The sequence below is a fragment of the Falco peregrinus genome, chromosome 2 (genome assembly GCF_023634155.1).
Source record: "Falco peregrinus isolate bFalPer1 chromosome 2, bFalPer1.pri, whole genome shotgun sequence".
In the NCBI taxonomy this organism is placed as follows: Eukaryota; Metazoa; Chordata; class Aves; order Falconiformes; family Falconidae; genus Falco; species Falco peregrinus.
This window is the reverse complement of record NC_073722.1, coordinates 118,861,346-118,879,926: the sequence shown is the minus strand read 5'-3', so window position 1 is coordinate 118,879,926 and position 18,581 is coordinate 118,861,346. Positions and strand designations below refer to the sequence as shown.

The 18,581-nt window shown below is 63.4% G+C and overlaps 2 protein-coding genes across 4 annotated transcripts; one reads left to right on the top strand and one right to left on the bottom strand.

The window, feature by feature from the left end:
• The first annotated feature begins 3,149 nt into the window (after positions 1-3,149).
• On the top strand, positions 3,150-7,856 carry UBALD2 (UBA like domain containing 2). The gene is made up of 3 exons (XM_055797586.1): positions 3,150-3,370; positions 3,917-3,979; positions 7,298-7,856. Exons 1-3 carry the CDS (start codon positions 3,251-3,253, stop codon positions 7,616-7,618), a joined length of 504 nt encoding a protein of 167 aa, XP_055653561.1. The 5' UTR covers positions 3,150-3,250; the 3' UTR covers positions 7,619-7,856.
• Positions 7,857-8,598: 742 nt separating this feature from the next.
• QRICH2 (glutamine rich 2) lies at positions 8,599-17,334 on the bottom strand. Of its 3 annotated transcripts, none has more exons than XM_027795588.2 (16): positions 16,783-17,334; positions 15,691-15,780; positions 13,569-14,277; positions 13,335-13,429; positions 13,120-13,208; positions 12,842-12,956; positions 12,483-12,671; positions 12,075-12,200; positions 11,777-11,851; positions 11,322-11,495; positions 11,049-11,164; positions 10,635-10,700; positions 10,245-10,346; positions 9,486-9,654; positions 9,263-9,341; positions 8,599-8,842 (listed from the first exon to the last, which is right to left on the bottom strand). In XM_027795588.2, exons 1-16 carry the CDS (start codon positions 17,131-17,133, stop codon positions 8,655-8,657), a joined length of 2,733 nt encoding a protein of 910 aa, XP_027651389.2. In that variant the 5' UTR covers positions 17,134-17,334; the 3' UTR covers positions 8,599-8,654. The 3 variants fall into 3 exon arrangements, with proteins under 3 accessions (XP_027651389.2, XP_055652216.1, XP_055652217.1); XM_055796241.1 differs by having other exon boundaries at positions 12,075-12,197; XM_055796242.1 differs by lacking the exon at positions 15,691-15,780.
• Between the last annotated feature and the right edge of the window lie 1,247 nt (positions 17,335-18,581).

The following is an 18,581-nucleotide window of genomic DNA, read 5'->3' as shown; positions in this document are numbered from 1 at the left end:
AGTTGATAACACGAGTGCTATAAATATCAAACGGGAGATGTGCAGGGAGGTGGATCAGCTGCCCCAATGTCTTCGGCTACTCAGCGGTGACGTGCCAAGGCCATCCCCGGGGGTCCCCCCCCTCACACCTCCCCGCAGAGGGACACAGCTTCTCCCTCCCTGACGGCTTCCTACTTGCACAGTCCCAACAGCGGCTGAGAAAAGCCAAACCGAAGAGCAGCCACCACCGAGGCGAGCCCAGGGGCAGCTCTGTACCCCATCTGTCAGCCTGCCACTGTCACACCGGGACCCCCAACCCCAGCAGTGACACCGTGTCGGTGCCACTGGATGTCACACCCGGGCTGGGTGCTAAGGGGAGCATCGGCCAAAGAGGAGCCGAGGGCGACATCAGTGCCGGGAGCCTGCTCCAGCTCCTGGTGCTGGCACCCAGCTGGGAGCCCCGAGACCCCAGGGGCTGATCCCTGCTCACCCCAGTGCATGTTGTGGGGACCCTGTTCTGCGCATGGATTGTTTAAAAATCCAGTGCAGCCCAGAACTGCTGAACGCTGGTGCGGCCCCGCTCCCCTGCCTTGCTCCAGCCAGCAACAACAGGGAGAAACACGAGCCTAGGAGAGGGAGCCAGCACATTTCATTACCGGCACACAACAGACTGCAGGGTTTTAGTGCAGATAATAATTCAAAGTTATCCCCGTGCAGATCCATAACCCAGCAGTCATTACACGCAGAGCTGCTGTGTGCATGCACGGCTTGTGGGTTTTTTTTTTTTCAGTGATTACTGCAGCAGAGGATTTTGTAGGACAGTGCCGCAGTGGAGTGCGGGAGCGCTGGCAGGAGCTGGGTGACGATACGGCTTCGAGGGCAGGTTCCCTCCCAAGCCTGCCCGGCTGCATACATGCTGCACCCCAGCGCACGTAAAGCCAGGGCAAACCCCAGTGGGGCTGACCCAGCAGGGCCACGGGGAGGGGGAATCCAGTGCACAGAGAAAAAGCAACGTTTAAGTCCAAAATGCACTTGCTGCTGGGCAAGATGCAAGTCTGACGCGCTCATGCTGCCCAGCTGTGGGATTTGGTGTGTGCGTGTTTGGCAGGGAAAGAGGATCCTGCTCCTGCCTCCTCGTGCTGAGAGGGAAACCGAGTCACGGGAGGGCACAGCGGTTTGCTCACAGGTTTAACAGGAGAGTGAGAGGCTCACCTGTTGCAGCAAATGTTTGTCCATATTCCCAGTCCACTCCCAGTCCCTCCAGCAGTCACTTGCACAAGCTGCAGAGCCAACAATGCAGTCCTGGGCTGGCTCTGATGCCAGCGCTTGCAGCCCTGCAGGGTGACGATGGCTGGGGAGACAATGGCCCCTTCATTCGTGGGTGCTGAGCCCTGACGAGGGCTGCCACATCGTTGTTACCCCCAAAGGCTGGTTCCCAGAGCAGCTCCTGGCTGGGAAGGTGGAGCAGGGTGCTGGGAGCCCACACCCTGCCCGGAGGGGTGACCCCACACCCCTTGTGGGTCCCAGCGCCTGCCAGGGAGGATGGAAGAGCATCTCATGCAGAATCAGGCCAGGGGGAGAGTTGACAGTGAAGCCTCGCTGCAAACCCTGCCCCAAAACGGGGCTTCTCCACCAGCTGTTTTGGTTTGGTGGGAACAGCTGAGGTGTCTGCAGCAGGCCGGCTGGGTACAGGGTCTCATCCTGAAGGACTGAAGGTCCTGCTGCTTTTCCAAATGGTCACTAACGCTGCGTTGTATCACAGCCTCGGATGCCCGCTGCCCACGTGACCCCGCGGGTTCGTGAGCCAGGGCTCACAAGCAGCTTTTCCCTGGTTTTTACAGGCAGGTGCTCCCCGAGGCCGGCTGCTCACAGCTTTGCGAACTCAGCTAGAAGCCGCGCTGTGCAGGCAAGTGGGTGTTTTTGGCAGGCAGGAGGCCCTGAGCACTCTCCAGGGCTGTGCGTAAAGGGGCTACATGCAGGAGGCAGGCAGGGATGGGATCCCAGCTTCCGGAATTGCTCCTCTTACACCTCGACCTGCCTCAGGACTGGTTTTGCTCCAGGAGGATGAAGCTGCCAAAATCTCAGCTGGGCAAGCGGGACCCTCCAGGCTCATCACTGCATCCCGGCAAGTGGGATCCCCTGAAAACCCCAGGGTGATGCCCAGCTTGGGGAAACGATACGCTGGCATTGCTCCCGTCACACTGCTGCCTGCTGAACCCCACCACCCACGGGACATCGGGACTTTGCAGAAGCCCCAGGTGGGCCCTCGCCCACCAGCTGCCGAGGTAACCAGCTACAGATGGCACTTCAAGTCTCCATCCCTTGGCTGGCTGGTCACCACTGCCACAGCCAAACCTCCAGGGGCTCTTTTCAGCTCGACCTATTTCCACGCCATCCATTTGCAAAGTCCCCGATTTATTCGTTTGGGTTTTAAACTCCACTTTTCCCTTTTTAATTAAAGGCTTCCAGGCGTGCATCGTGCCCGTGCTGCTCAGTCCCCAAACTCAGGAGGGCAGGTGGACCTGGGGTGGGGGAGGGGGGGGAAGCTCACCCTCGCAGGTTGCTGTTGAAGCTCCGAGTCACCAGAATTTTAAATATTCTATTACAAAAAAATCCCAAACAGAACAACCAAAACCCACCACCCAAAGCTCCAGACCCAGGGGCTCTGCCTGAGCCCCCAGCCGAGCCCCCAGCCCAGGCTTTCCTAGGGCAAGGCCAGGCGGGTGAGCTCGGGCCGGGGCTCACTCCCGGGTGGGGGTGGGACCGCTGCCCCGGGGGCAGGGGGTCTCCGGGAAGGGGGAGCCGTGCCGGGGGGAGCCCCAGCCCGGAGCAGCCCCAGCCCCGGGGTGCCACCCCCACCCTCCCGCGCTTCTCAATGAACCTCCTCAATGAACGTGATGTCACCAACGCCGTCTGAAAAAAACCCTCGCAACCAATCAGCGGTCCGGCCGCTCCTTCCACCGGCCGCCCCGCCCTCCCGGGGGTTCAGCGACCAATAGCGATGCCTCCTGCAGCCAAAACACAAGCATCGACCAATGGGAAGGCAGAAGGGCGGGGCGCGGCGCCGGGGCAGCTGGAAGATTCGAACTGAACGCCCGTCGGGGCTGGCGGCGCGTCGGCGGCCAATCAGGGCGCGGGGGCGGGGCCTCCCCGGTGTGCCCCCCCCACCCCCCCCGCCGGTGCCCCCCCCTCCCTCCGCCGCCCCCCGGTGTCGGCGCGGCGCGGGGCGGCGGGCGCGCTCCGGGCAGCGCTCGGCGGGGCCGCCCCCGCCATGTCGGTGAACATGGAGGAGCTGCGGCACCAGGTGATGATCAACCAGTTCGTGCTGGCGGCCGGCTGCGCCGCCGACCAGGCCAAGCAGCTGCTGCAGGCGGCCCACTGGCAGTTCGAGGTACGGGCCGGGCCCCCCCCAAACACACACAGCCCCCCCACCCCCGAACCGGGGTGCCCCGCACCGGGAGCCCCCGCCACCCCGCAGGGCCTCGGGGCGGAAGGCCGGCCCAGTTGCGGCCCACCGACACGCGTGGCCGGGCCGGCACGGCTGCCCCCCCCCTCCCCCAGCACCCACGCGGTGGGGGGGACCGGCTCCGCGATCGCCGCGTCTATTTATATTCGGGCCGTGACCTGAGCTGCGACTCCCCCCCCACCCCTGAGCTGGGGGCGGGGGTGCCGGGTAAACAAGGGGAGGGGGGTGGGCTGCACCCCCCCCGGCGTGGGGAGCCCCCGGGTGGGGGTGGGCGCGATGCCCCGTGGGTCGGGTGAAGGGCAGCGCCAGGCTCCCCCCGCCCCGGGCCTGCCTCTGGGGGAGGGGGGTCGCGGGTGCCCCTCGGGGCGGTCCCACGGGGGTGGGGGCTGCGGGGCGGGTTTGGGGGGGGGGGGCGTGTTCCCCTTCCCCCTTTGTCTGGGGTGGGCTGGGGCTGACAGCTTGTCCCCACAGACGGCCCTCAGCGCCTTCTTCCAGGAGACCAACATCCCCAGCAGCCACCACCCCCCCCAGATGGTAAGTGAGACCCTCACCCCCTGACCCCCCTCCATCCCCTCCCCACCCCCCATCCCCAAAAACCACCTTTACACCCACCCCCGGCAGCTACCAACCCCCCGCACCCCCCCCCCCCACCCCCCCCCCACCTACAGCCACCCCCAGCTCAGGCCCCCCCGCCCCCCTGGGGGTCCGCAGCCCCCCCCCCCGGGCCGTGGAGCTGTCAGCTCCCCTGCCAGCCATATTGCTCTGCGCCCGGAGGAACACGCAGCCGGCGAATGTAAACACGAGCTAAAATGTCTGCCAGGAAATAGTTGGTCTCGGCGAGCATCGCGCTGCCACTTGGGCTCCCCGGGCCGGGGCTGGGGGTCCGCTGCGACCCCCCCCCCTTCCCCAAAGGCTACTTGACCTTGGCCGAGGGCACGTCCCCTTGGGTCCAGGGGAGGAAGTTACCCCCCTCGGGGTGGGTTTTGTTGTGTTTCTTTGGGGTTTTTTCACCTTTTTGTTGTTGTTTTTTTTTTTTTTTTTTTTTTTTTTTTTGTCCTGCCGAGCGGTGCCGTGCGGGGGGAAGGAGCGGATCTGGACTCAGCCGATTTTTGCCCCTTTTTTCCTGCTGTCGGGAGATGGCCAGCCCACCCGGCATCGCTGGCAGCCACCGCTCGCTCTTGGAGAAAGTAATTTTGCCGGCCGGCTCCTGCTTAAACCCTTTTTATTGTAATTCCTCCTTCCCCTGCACATTTCCCTGCTGCCTCAGGGAGCTGGCAAAGGGTCACCTCGCGGAAAACCTTCTTTCCCAGTGGGATAGGGGACAGGAGAGGTGTTGGGAGCTGCCAGCCAGCTCCAGGCCTCGCTGTGTTTTCACACCAAAAGCCTCATTGGGGTGATTCCCATTGGGCAGCTGCTGGAAGCGGGATGCAGAGCAGCTCCCACGAAACCCATCCTGCAGCCCGTTCCTGTGCTCCCAAGTGGGACCCACTGATGACTGCAGCCACCCTGTCACCCCCACCCTGGGACCCACTGAGGACCGTGGCCACCTGGGGCAGCTCTCCCCCTTCCCCGCCGTGTTTTTCTAACACCGTGTGCTCCACGTGGTGACAAAATACCTTTCACCCTCTCCCTAAATACTACTGCCTTGCATTTTTAGCATTTTTTTTTTTCCTACCACCCCAACCCCCCCAGCATCCTGATTCCTGCAGTTTAAAATAACCCGCACGGCTCCGGGCTGGGGGTGAGATGAGGGGCTTTACAGTTGCGGTTTCTATTTCTTTTTCAAGTGACAGAGAACAAAGCTGTGAGCACAGCAGCACTCACAGCATTACAGCGTGGGGCGGCACGATGCCTTCACCCCATGGAGGGGGGGCTCCCGCACCCAGCAAAACCCCCGGGGGTCCAGGCTGCAGGGAAGGGACCCACCAGAGCTGTGCAGTGTGTTGGTGCGGCAGCTCATGGTGGGACCGACCCTCTGACAGCTGAGTGGCTCCTGAACAAAAAGTGTTGGAGGAGGAAGGCAATAATTGCCTGGGAATGCTTACGGGGTTTTTTAAACTGATGTTTGAAATTAACCTGGCAAACACCACCCCAGAAGCTCAGAGCTGTGTCCCCCCCCTCCAGCACCGTGTCCGATCTCAGCCCAGGGTGGTGGTTGGTGCGTGGCTGTGGTGGTGTTTTTTTGAAAACACCGTTGCCTGAAGTTTTTTGGGGTTTTGTTTTTTTTTCAACAAGTATCTTTTCAGATACTGCCAAATTTATATGCTGTATAAAACAAACAAAAAAATGATCTGGTTTACCACCACTTTGAGGTGAGCTCTGAAATAAGTTTTCCAAAAGTCTCTGTGCAGCAAGGGAGGAATGGCCGTGCTTGCCACCAACCCGTTCAGTGGCAGCCTGGCTCTGATGGCATTTTTGGGGTGCCCCAGCTCCTCACACTGATGGGAGCCCATCCATCCCGTTGCCAGCGCCAGTCTGCTGGCTGCTGCTTCCTCGAGGTGGGGAAGCACCCTTTGAACGGGTGCAGCTGGGACCCCCCTGGCCGGGGCTTGCCTGCAGCCAGCGGGGAGCAGGGAGCAGCTACAGTGTGCCCGGCTCCTTCCTCCTTGCATCCCAGGGTGGCCGGGATGGGGGTGAGGAGGAACCTTGAAGAGGGATTGGGGTGTTTGCGTGTGCTGGGGCTGCTGACCACCAGCCAGGGGCAAATTCTGGGATAAACCCTGGGAAGGGGGAGTGTTGCCGGTCAGATGTGTCCCCCTGCTCCCCAGTGCTGAAGGCAGCAGGCGCTGCCCTCGCCCCTTGGCACTGCTCTGCATCCCCACAGCTGGCGAGATGCTCCGCTGTGCTCCGAGCTCCAATGGGAGCTGCGGCTCCGCAAGGGGGACAGGGATTTGGGATGGATTTAACCCAGAGGGGTGAAGCCCCCTGCACATGCACCACTTCTGTGTCCACGCATCCCCTCCCAGTGCATTCCCCCTGCCCACACGTGCTGCCCATACACAGATCCCTTCCCCGTGCAACACCATGGAGTTTTTGATCTAGCTGGGAGGAGGGGGGTGGGGAGTGCCCCCCCAAGACTGTACCTCGCCAGGGACCTGGCTGGACAAAACGCTGCTATTTCTAACCCCCCGTGCATGTTCAGAGCAGCCTGTGGCACAACGCTCCCTGCCAGCAACCCCGCTCTGGAGATAGAAGAGGCAGCAGAGGTGTTCCGGCCGGCACCCACCTTATTTTTCACTACTGGGGTGAAGCCCCCTCCCCATCCCCTTTGGGGGGCTTTAACATCCCCCACACTCAGAGTGTAGCACATGCTTTGGTGAATTGGGGCCCTCAGTGCTGCCAGCCCCTGAGCCCCAGCGCAGGACCGGGACCCCCCACCAGATTTTCCTCTGCCAGCGAGGTTGGCTGGGCAGGGGCCGGATCCGTTCCTGGCTGGGCGCTGTATTTAGCTGGGTGCGCAGCAGGGGCTGTACCGGGAACCGCATGGGGCCCGCCCACTGTTACAGAGTGCAAAGGGGAGGGGGGCCAGGGGGGACCCCAACACCCTCCTCACACATCAGGCTTTGAGCACCCTGGATGGTCCAAATTGTCCTGCCCGAGGCTGGGCTGGAGACCCTCCTCAGGCAGCCCCCACGCCTCTGGGGGAGCCCCCTGCACCCTTGGAGTCTGCATGGCAGCGCCGGATACCCCAGGACTGGCCAGACCCAGGTTCTGAGCATCCCCTGGGGCTCGAGGGTCCCAGGGGTGGGATGCAATTGGGAACCTGTGATGGGTCTGGCTCCTGCGGGTGGCTTGGGACCCCAAAACTATCCATGACCGATCTGATGCCCATTCTCTCCTCTCTTCCCGCAGATGTGCACCCCCAGCAACACGCCGGCCACGCCACCCAACTTCCCGGATGCCCTGGCCATGTTCTCCAAGCTGCGGACCTCCGAGAGCCTGCAGAGCAGCAACAGCCCCATCACCTCCATGGCCTGCTCCCCTCCGGGGAGCTTCAGCCCCTTCTGGGCCTCCTCGCCCCCCAGCCACCAGCCCGCCTGGCTGCCTCCCTCCTCGCCCACCGCCCACGGCCTCCACCACCATCTGCACCACCCGCAGCCCGCCTGGCCCCCTGCCCCCCCACCTGCCACCCCCCCACAGAAAGCCGTGGCCACCATGGATGGCCAGAGATAAGACTGGGTTGGCAGAGGCAGGGGGGAATTGAGGAGGGGGCTGGGCCAGGGCGTTGGGAGCAGGGGCTCCCTGACAAACGCACTGGAATAATTTTCTAGGTTTTATTATTATTTTGTGGGGTTGGGGGAGGATACTGCCAGGGAGGGCACTGGCCCACAAGAGCCTCTGCAAGAGTTGCTAGCTGGTCTTTTCTCCCCCCATTTATTTTTTTTTTAAATATATAACTATAATATATAAATATATCTTAACATATATAAATCCAGAGAGGAGGAGCAGCAGCATGGAGGCAGCTGCCTGGTTGGGGGTGGAGGGGGTTGTCCCTACAGCTACTCCCCTGCCCTCAGCATCCCTGCAGCAGGGCAGGAGAGGGAAAGCAGGGAGTAATAAAAATATCAATGGACTGAGGTGGCAGTCAGCACCCTGGCTTGTGGCCACGGTGGTACCCTGGATCGTGGCCACATGGCATGGAGCTGCTGGACCCCCCACCAACCCCCGCTCTGGACTGCCCAGGTGCTTTTGGCAGTGCCCAGAGCAAACACGCCTCTCCTCTGATTTCCAAAATTCAGCCTGGCTTCTTGCACAGACTCCCCCTCCCCTCACCCCAGCAGCCCCTGCCCTGTCCTCCCTTGGCACCCCCAGGGCTGAGGGGGATTTATCTAGGTGATGCCCCTCCTGTCCCTGTGATAGCTGTTCATGGCCCTTCCCCATAAAGGGGGAACTGGGAGTTTTTTTAGTTTTCAAATCAATCTTGCTTAAAAAACAAAAACAAAAAAACCCACAAAAACAGGTTGAAGGTTTTTTATTAATTTAAAAATAATAATAAAAAAATCACTTTTTTAACAGCAGCTGTCCCCGCCTTTTCTCTTTGCTGGGAGGATGATCCCTGGCAGGGCACCAAGAATGGGGGCGAGCCCCCCCATGCCACCCCACTGAAGCCCCCCCATGCCACCCCCTGAAACCCCCCACTGAAGCCCCCCCATGCCACCCCCCAGCCAGTGCCCTCAGGCGCCACAGGCACCCTGCTATCTGTCCTCCTTTAGTGCTGTTGCCTGTGACTGCTCGCGCTCCTGCTCGAGGGGGTGGGTTTGCCCAGGAACCCCAAGTCCCACTCAGCTGGCATGCTGCTGGACTTGTGGTGAAGGGGCTGGATGAAGATTCCCGGTGCTGCCTGGCCCGGCTGGCTGTAGGGTATTGCTGGCTTCTGCTCAGGTGAGGTGGCGGTGCCTGGGGGTGAAGAGCAGGGCTTAGTCCCCTTGCAGCCCCCAGGGGGTGGGCGCCAGCTGCGGGCAGCAGGGGCAGCGGCTCGGCCAGAGACAGCCCGAAACAGGGTCCTGGCCCCCACCCTGAAGCACACAGGCCGTAGTCCTACACTGGCCAGGGCTGCCCCACCATGGCCCCCCACCTCACTCCAGCTCCAATGTGGGGACCAGTCGCCCCATGTGCCAGCCCTCCCCCTCCCTCCTACTTCCCCCCCCAGACCCCCTCCCACCCTGCCCAGCTGGGGGCACAGACCCCTGCTTGCCCCCAGTAGCAGGAGATGGCAGTGGGAGACAGGGGAAACACCGGCACCCCACGGACACCCTGCCCACCCACCATCCGCTTGGCATGCGCTGGATCCCCTCCCCACACATGCCCCGGCCGTACCCTCCTTGTCCACGAGTAGAGGCCGCCGGCCCTTGTAGATGCGGCCATCCCGGCCCACCAGCTCCACTTCGTCACCGAGCTGGGAGGGAGAGAGCAGGCTGGCTGAATTCAGCATCCCCAGGCAACCCTCCCACCCCCAGCTCTCCCTGGGGAAACAGGCACACAGCCCTCCCCGTGCTCAGCATCCCCCTCCCAGCCTTGGTCACTCCCACCATGTCCTTACCTTTGTCATCCCTACCTGGATGGGGAGCTGGGTGTGGGACTTGTGCAGCCGCAGGGTGCTGGGCGGGTGAGGCTGGAGCGTGGAGCTGCGCTGCAGCGGGGCACCGAGGGTGTGCTGGCCACCATGCTGCCGCGGCACAGTGGGGTACTGGCGTTCAGGCTTCTGCTCTCTGTGGGATGGCGCACAGGGATGCTCAGCACCTGGCACTGTGGCACCCCGTGCTCCACCCTACCACACCAGGGAGGGGGTCCAGGAGGTGCCCCCCAGCGGGCTGTGTCCCTCCTGGCTCCTTTCCCCCTGCCGCAGGAGATCCGCGCCCACCCAGCCGCACCAGTTCTGCTCTTTGCCCGGGGAGCCGGCCGTGGCCAGGGCAGGTGCCTGCACCCCGCGCACGGGGCACCGGCAGGCAGGAGCCGGGCTGCCCCAGCTGCGGGGCTGAACCTTGGCGACTTGTCTCACAGGAGGCACCTGATGCCCCACCAAGCCCGAGGGCAGGCTGAGACCAGGCACGGCTCATCACACCTGGCTTCAGCACCACGGAGGCAGAGAGCTGGGCTCCATGGGCAGCGCAGGGCAGGGCTGTCAAACCCCACAGACCCGGGGCAAGCACAGCTGACCCTCCCCCAGCACATCCCTGCTCCCCTGCCCTGCCCGGGCACCTCCAGACCCCTCTGTCCACACCCGGGGAAGAGCCCTCCCTCACTGGGGCAGGGACACCTCACACCCCAAGGGCCAGGGATGGGTCCCCATGTCCCCTACCTGTGTTTCTGCTGTTGAGTTCCCTCTGCCTTGACAGCGGTATGGGGGTACGCAGCGGGGCAGGGGGGCAGTGGTGGCAGCAGTGGCAGCGTAGGGTTCGTTCTGGGGAGAACAGGAGCCACGCGTGAGTGACGGGGACAAACAACCCACCCTGGATTAAAGCCAGCAGCCCCAAACTCGCAGGCTTGTACCCCACGGCATCACCCTGCCTGCCACCCTCAGACGGGGGTCCCCATCCCCCCACAGGTGGGCAGAGGCCTTGGCAGGGTCAGCCCCCGCGAGGCAGACACCCTCACACCTGTGCCTGGCGCAGCAGGGCAGCGCCAGCACCCATCTCCCCCTGTCCCACCCACACAGCCCCCCGATGCACCGCTGCTGAGCGATACTCACAGGCCAGGCACGAGCATGCTGAGGGGCCGGTCACAGGACAGGCAGCTAAACGGGACCAGCAGCTGCCTGTGGGGACACAAAAGGGATGGTGAGAGCTCCTGGGGGGGGCACAGCCTTGCCGACACACAAGCAGGCAGCTGGTGGGCAGCAGCAGGGTGCTGGGCACTTGGCTGTAGTGAGTTACAGTGTCTGGCAGGGGACAGCAGCTTCTGAGCCTGCTGGGTCCCCTACCAGCCCAGTAAGGTCCCAGCCCGCTGGCTGCTTACAAAAGAAAGGGGCTACGGTGGGGAGAGCAGCTGGTTGTGGGCTCCTGCCTGGGAAAAAGCTCTACCTCATACTGGGCACCGGAGGATCTGCCCGAGGGAACAGGGCAAGTGCTGTCCCCAAAGCCATCGCCGGCCCCATCGCACTCACTTCTTAATCCCAGCTCCGCTGTCAGGCATCGCCAGTAGCCTCTCCTTGAACTGCTTCAGGCTTCTCTTCCAGTTCTCTAGCTCCTGCTGGAAAGGCCCCAGCTCCAGGCGGTCCAGCTGTGGGGACACACACACCCTCAGCCAGCTGCCCTGGCACGGGACGTCATGGTCCCCAGAGAAAAGGCAGCAGCAGGGATCCTCACAGGGATGCTGCCTTCGGCTGCCAAACCCTGGAAGTGACAGCTTTGCACCACAAAGATGAGCCACCCCTCACCTTGGAGTCCATCTCTTCACGGAGCTCACTGAGCTGCTGCTGGACCTGCTGCCAGCCCTGCCCCTGGCCCGTCACCTGGCTCCGCATCTCCTCTATGGTCTCGTACAGTCGCTCTATGTTGGACTCAAACTGTGTGCAGTTGACTTTGCCGGCCAGGGCAGCTTTGTCTGCTTTCTGGCAACAGAAAGAGGCAGGAGTGGGGTGGGGAAAGGATGGAGGTCAACAGGCAGGGCCAGCCTGTGTCAGGGGAAAGGGAGAAGTGCTCCTGTGGGGCCCTCCCTGCTCACCCCATCACCCCCGTGGGGTCAGACCCACCGGCCAAAGGGACCCACGGAGAGACAGAGGGACCTGCAGCTGCTCTGGAAATCCTCCCTCCCCCAGGCCAGTTCTAATGCCCCCACCCCAAGTGATAAGGAGCATCTATCACCCTGCCCAGGACCCCCTCAAGACCATACCACTTCCAGTTCCAGCGCCAGGTCTTCCTTCGCAGCTTTGTCCCTCTGCAGTCTTTCCACAGACTGGAACAGAACCTTCCAACACAGAAAGCACCCCATGACACCATGGCCGGGGTGGAGCTGCCTCCCAGCCAGCCCAGCACTCTCGACTCCTCCCCATCCCCCAAAAACCTCTGGCAAAGGTACTTTGCCCCTCCACAGGGCTGCCAGCAGGCTGGCAGGGACACATCCTTTGTGGGCCCCAGCTGGGGGTCTGCCTGGAGGATGCTCTGACCCCTCAGGGGTTGCAGCCACCTACCTCTAGGTCTCCCTGCTTCCGCTGACAGTCAGCTACGAGATTCCCTGTGACATGGCTCAGTCTGTCACAGTCCTCTTGCGTCTGTTTGACATTGGCCTGGATGAGCTCCAGCAGCCCCTTGTCCTGCTTCAGGGAGCAAGACAACAAGGTGGTGCTGTACTGGGGGGCGGGGCAGGGGGGGGTCTAGCTGCCCGCAGGGACTAGAGCCAGGGTACTCGGCCGGTGGCCACAGGCTCTCAGTGCCAGCAGGACATTTGCATCAAGCCTTTCATTTCCTTCCACGCTGCTGACTCATCCATGCCAATTTGAGGGGCAGCAAGGGGCCCCCCCACATTACAGCAAAGCACAACCAGCCGGGGGTGTCCCAGCAGCCCCCTCCCAAGCCCGCCATGCCAGCAATCTCCCTACCTGGCTCCTCCCCGGCAGCTGCTGCGCCACCTTGCCCACTGCCTGCTGTGACATGGAGTTCACCTGCTCCTGGAGCTTCTTGTAGCACTGCAGGAGCTGCCCCAGCTGCCCACTGGCGTTCATGTTGCAGTCGGGGCACACTGCCTGCTCCTGCCCCACGCCCCTCTCCATCGCCTTCAGCTTGTCCAGCTGCAGCAAAGGGAGAAGGAACTGGCTCTGAGGTGGGATGGATGCAGCCAACAAACCCAGGTGCCGCGCAGACATGTTGGCCCCATCCTGCCAGGGGATACAGCCGGCAGCCATGCCAGGACCACCCCACGGAGCCAGCGGGCAGTGGGAATGCTCCCCCTGGACCTCACCTGCTCCTGCAGCTGGGCAGCCACCTCTGTCACCCTCTGCTCCAACATGGCCTTGCTTGTGAGCTGCTGCTCCCTCAGCTCCCTCATTTCCTGCTGTAGCTCCCGCACCATGGTCCTGGCCAGCGAGACAGGGGCACGGGCAGGGTTAGCGTCCATGGGGCTGCTTAGGGGGTGGCCCTTGCCCCCAAACCGGGATGTTCCCAGCCCCCAGGATCCCTTGCAGCCCCCACCCACACACCACCCCCCCCGAGGCACAAAACCCTCTCCCATCCTTTTACTCCAGGTGCAGTGTAGTCTCCTTGTCATCCTCTTGGCAGGCAGATCCAGCCTCCTGCAGCTTTTGAAGCACATCCTCCAGCTGCCTGATCTGGGAATGGCAGCGGTACCAGAGTCAGAGCACAGCCCCCCATGTTGTCCCAGCACGCAGGCCCTTTGGCTGCCCCTTCCCTACCCCCCATCCCCACAGCCCCATCAGGGACTGCTGCAGGCTCACCTTCCCCTTCTCGCCCTGCAGGTCACCAGCCAGCCCCTGCAGGGAGGACTTCTGGTCCTGGAGGTCCGCCAGGACGCTGCTGATACTCTCCTTGCCTAGAGGGATGTGATCCAAGGGGACATGCTCTCAGTGAGTGGGGTCTTGCCCTTGGGGCCAGCCTGGCCCCACAACAAGCCCCTGAGCCAGGCCGGCCCCATGCCAAATGCTCCCCACCAGCCCTCCCAGGGCTCCCACCTTCCTTCAGGAAGAGCAGGCTCAGCTTCTCAACCTCTCCATGTCCTGCCTTGGTGGCTTCCAGCTGGGCCACCTGCTCCTTCAGGCTTGTGTAGAGGAGGCCCAGCTGTCCAACCTGGCGTAGAGCCTCTGCTGTGTCCGCAGAGTGGTCAGAGTGTGAACCCATCGCTGGCTCTTGCAAGGGGGACACAACGTTGAGGGGCATCTCTAAGCCCTGGGCTGTTGCCCAGGAGGTCTCTGGGGCTGGCTGTGCGGCCCTGGCAGGCTGCATGCTGGGTGCAGCCACAGGACCTGCAGCATCAACTTGCATCCCCTGAGCAGGGTCAGTGGCCTCAGGGGACACCTCCTTCGCACTCTGAGGGCTGGGGTCCGTGCAGAGGGGGCCTGGCTGAACCTCTGCTCCTCTGCCCTGGGTCCCCTGCATCTCCAAGGAGGCGGTCTGGGTGCTGGAGGCCTCTGGTTGCACCCCTGCAAGAGTGGCCTGGATCCCAGGGGACTCTGGCTGTGTCCCCGGGGAGGTGGTGCTCCCATCAGAAGTCCTTGCTTGATCAGAGGGAGCGCCTGCCCACTTCTGAGGGCTCCCCTTGGTGGTGCTGGGGGCAGGCTGTGTCCGGGGCTCCTTCGGCCCCAGCGCTGAGCTCGCTCCATGCAGCGTGTCCACAGCTGAAGCCTGGGGCTCAGCAGGGGCAGACTGGCCCCCAGTGCCCTCCTGGGAAGAGGCAGGAATGGGGAGCAGGTTTATGGGCAGAAATGCAGCAGCACGGGCAGACCCACAGCCCCCCTGCCCTGTCCCCAACCCCTCCCCCCCTTCACCAAGCCAAACCCAAGTACTCCACGAGAGCCCAAAGGCAAAGTGCACACCCCACGGACACCCCTCGAGCTCCCACAACCACAGCCCCTCCCCAGCTGTTTCAGGAGCAGCAGCCCCAGTCCAGATTTGGGAGCCAGGGGCTGTTGGGGGACATGGGTGCAGCCGGCCCCTCAAGGAGGTACCAGCACCCACTGGTTTTCCCCACCAGCCTAAACACAGCCCTTTGCTGAGGAGAACATGCTCAGAAAGTGCACGTCGGGCCAGCCAAGGAGCTGCCCGCACTCTGCCGATGCCAGGTCCTGCCTGACAAGGGATGCGCAGGGCAGACAAGTGCTGGGCAGACCTCTGCAGAGGCCCTGGGGGTGCAGCAGCTGGAGGCGCTGGGGACCGCGCTCCTGCAGAGAGGATGCCCCAGCACTTGCCACCAGCAGACCTCGGCCACCTCCTCCTCCTCCTCTCTCTCCTGCTTTGCTGCCCACCAGGCAACCCTCCAACACCTCCCAGCACACCATGGTGCTCACCTCCTCCGGGGCCAGGCAGAGGCTCCGCTCTTCCTTCAGACCTTCCTGGGGAAGGAAGGATCAAGGGGTCAGCCCAGCCACATAGCCAGGGCTGGGGCAGGAGCAGCAGGAGCGCCAAGCCCCACAGCATCACTGCCCAGCACTGCTGGGGACCCGACACGGAGGGACCAGGTGCACTGGTCCCCCGGGGATGCAGCTACCCCCTGTCCTTCAGAGGGATCCACATGCGCTTGTGGCCGTGCCACACCACTTTCAGGTATTGTCTGCCCACGGTGGCCTGGCAGCTGGCTGGCAGCATCGCCGAGGTTCCCCTGGGGGAGGTAGAGGAGAGGGACAGCTCTAAGATTGGAATGAAGGATCCACAAAGGAGCTTGGGTGCAAGGCAGAGGGACGCTGGGCAGGGCTCTGCCTGGGGGCCGGGGCTGTGTTGCACAGGTAGATCTTGATCTCCCCTCCTTCCCAGCACCCACATGACTCTTTCTATGGCCCTTTAGTTAAGAAGCGCCTCAGTACCACATTGCTTGACACCTGCAGTTACCTCTACCAGCAGCCTGTGCCGCAGGCAGTGGTGCCCGTTCCTACCCTCCCCAGGACAGCCCTGGCAGGAGAAGGGTGGGGGGCTGCAGCTGGGGTGGGCTGAGCCCCAACGCGCCCCTCTGGGACACCCTTCCCACGCACTCTTCCCCCCAGGGGCCCTTCATGCTGTGTGACACCCAGGGCCGCAGGGAGGGGCATGGAGGGGGGTGAGGGACCAGTGCCCCTCCTGGGGACACCAGCAGCAGCAGCTCACCAAGCCAAGTGCCTTCTGGATCATCCTGATGTCCTCCGCCACCTTCACCCTGCTGATCTCCTCCAGGAGATTCAAGAAGAGCACCAGGACCTAGAAGGGGAGGGCGGGTTGAGCCCCAGGGGAGGGTGCCTGGAGACCAGGCCCCCGGCTCTGGTCTGTCCAGAGCAGGGGGGGCAGCGCAGGGTCCGGCCCAGCCAAGCGGGCAGGGCACTGTGGCCAGCGCTTTCCATTCACCGTGTCTTCGACAGCCAAGAAGGGGCAGCAGCCCCCAGGGACCCTCACCCCTGCCCTGGGCCCATTGCACAACTCGCGTCAGCAGGGACGGATCTGGCCCTGCCTGCCCGCTCCAGGCTCTGTGCCAGCACTGGAGCGGATCCAAAGGGCAAGGAGCTGCTGCCACCCCTCGAGGGCAGCCTGGCCAGGGAGGGCACTGGTGGCCGCCACTAACGAAGCCGGAGCCACCGAGCAGAGGCCAGACCCACCCCGCAGAGGGCGAGTGCTCCCTGCCCACCCCCCAGGGGACATCCTCCCGAATTGTGCCAGCCCCGGCAGGATCCGGCCCTGTAGTGCTGGGGCAGCTCTTTCCTTGGCCCTGAGCGCCTCTCTTCCCGCTGGGGATGCTCGGGAAAAGCAGGGCCATGAGCAGCTCTGTGCCAGGCAGCTCAGTGCCCCCCTGCAGCGCCCACCCAAGTCGGGCTGAGCGCTTGGGCGAGCCCGGGGGCCTTTCGGTGGGAGATGAGGCCCACAAGGTGCTGAGGGAACCTCATCTGCCCAAGGAGCAGGTGCCATCCCCGGCTTTTCAGGAGCGCAGAAGAGAGGGAGGGAGGGAGAGGGTGGTGGGGCTGGAAGCCGGGGGGCTGAACCTGCGGCCAGGGGGCACCGGGTGCTCTGTCGCACCCGCCGCTCATGGATGGCAACGGCGGGAGGGCCCAGAGCCACCCGAGCAGCATCTCAGCTCTTCCTGGCCCAAACTCCATCCCCACCGTGAGCAGGGGCTTCAAGCAGGCCTTGCTCTAAGGGGCAGTGCACAGCCCCCGGAGGGGGGGGCACCTCGGAGTGGGGGGCACCCAGGGCACTGGGAGGAGCCTCTACCTTGGAGACGCCGCTCACACCGCCTTCCTCCGCCTCCTTCACATCAGCGGCTGCAGAGGCGACCCGGGGGCTGCTGGTGGTCTTCTGCAGCAGGTGCTCCGGCAACTCCTGGCCCTTGGACCGGGCCTGGGTCCCACCTGCCGCCTCCTCCAGCCCGGGGGGGGCCTCGGCAGGCTGGGCCCCCTCCGGCTGCGTTGGGCTGAGCCCCTGCTGCTGCCCAGGCAGCTCACACAGGCCCAGGCCCCTGAGGATGCCCTCCAGCAGCCTGTGCAGTGCATCGTAGTTCACGGTCGTGCCTTTGGAGTTCACAACGGCGAGCTCCAGCAGCTGGGGCAGGCTGAGCGAGGCCATCTCCGCCAGCAGCGTCTACGATCTCGCCATAGCGCCTGGCCTGGGGGGAATCTGGCAGAGGCAGCAGCCTTCCCCCCACTCCCACTCCCCCCTAGCCCGCAAAGCAACCGACCCCCAGCAAAAGTGAGGCAGATAGGGGCGGGAGGGAGGGGAGGGGAGGGGAGGGGAAGGGGCTACGGGTGCTCCCCCAGAGGTCAGCGCCTGCTGGCCGCCAGCCCGCCTCCCCGCCAGCCCGCACCCGCCGCACCTCAGCCGGCCCCGCACCGTGGCCCTGGCTTTTCAAGGCTCCCGCCGCCGCCCATTGGCCGAGCCCGCTGCCCGTCAAAGTGGCGCTGCTATGGCGTCCCCCGTTGTTAGGCGACGGCGCGGCGCCAGCCCCGCCCCCTGCCGCCAGCGCCGGGCGGCAGCTCCCCCGGGGCCAGCAGCCGCCTCCCCTCGGCGGTCGCCGTCGGGCCCCGGCGGCTGTCACCCGCTCCCTCCGGCGGGGGCAGGCCGCACGGCTCGCTGCCAGCGCGCTCTGCAGCAAAGGCTGGGCAGCAGCGACAAGAAACGCCGGGAAACGCGCTTCCACGCAGCCCTGCCCAGGCCCCTGCTCCCACGCGCGGGACAAATCCTGCACCCAGAGGCATCATCCATCAGACGGGTCCTGAGCAAAAGAACCAACTTCTCTTTCTCAAGAGGGAGGTCAATGTGGGGGTTGCTTGGAAGGGAACGTGTATATGCTCAGAACTTTCTCCTGCTAGGTGAGCACCTCTGCCAGCTCCCTCAGTACTCTCGTGTGGATACCCTACAGCCCCAGAGACCTGTGCATGCCAGAGCGGAGCAGCAGGTCGCTACCCATTTCCCCTGGACATCATTCTGCTCCTCCTCCTCCCTCTCTTCCAGCTCAAGGAGCTGAGTACCTAGAGGGAAACGGGGCTTGCTATTAACGGCAGAGCCAAAAAAAGGCATGAAGTACCTCAGCATTTTCCTTGTCCTTTGTGGCCACGTTGCCTGCCGCACCCAGTAAAGGATGAAGATTATCTTTCACCCTCCTTCTGTTTCTCATGTAGTTGTAAGAACATTTTTTGTTACCTTTTATGGCAGTGGCCAGCCTCAGTTCTTCCTGGGATTTCTGCTGTTTGATCTTCGCCCTGCGTAACCCCACAACATCCTTATAGTCCTCCAGAGCTGCCTGCCCCTTCTTCCAAGGGTGGTCGACTCTCCTTTCCCCCCCTGAGGTCCAGCCAAAGCTCTCTGTTCAGCCAGGTCAATCTTCTTCCCTACCTGCTCATCCTTCAGCACATAGGGACCGCCTGCTTTTGTACCTTTAAGACTATCTTCCTGAGGAATGCCCAGCCTTCCTGGACCTTGTGGCCCTTCAGAACTATCTCCCAAGGGATTCTGTTGACCAGGCTCCTAAGCAAGCCAAAGTCGGTCCTCTGGAAGTCCAAGCTAGCGGTTCTGCT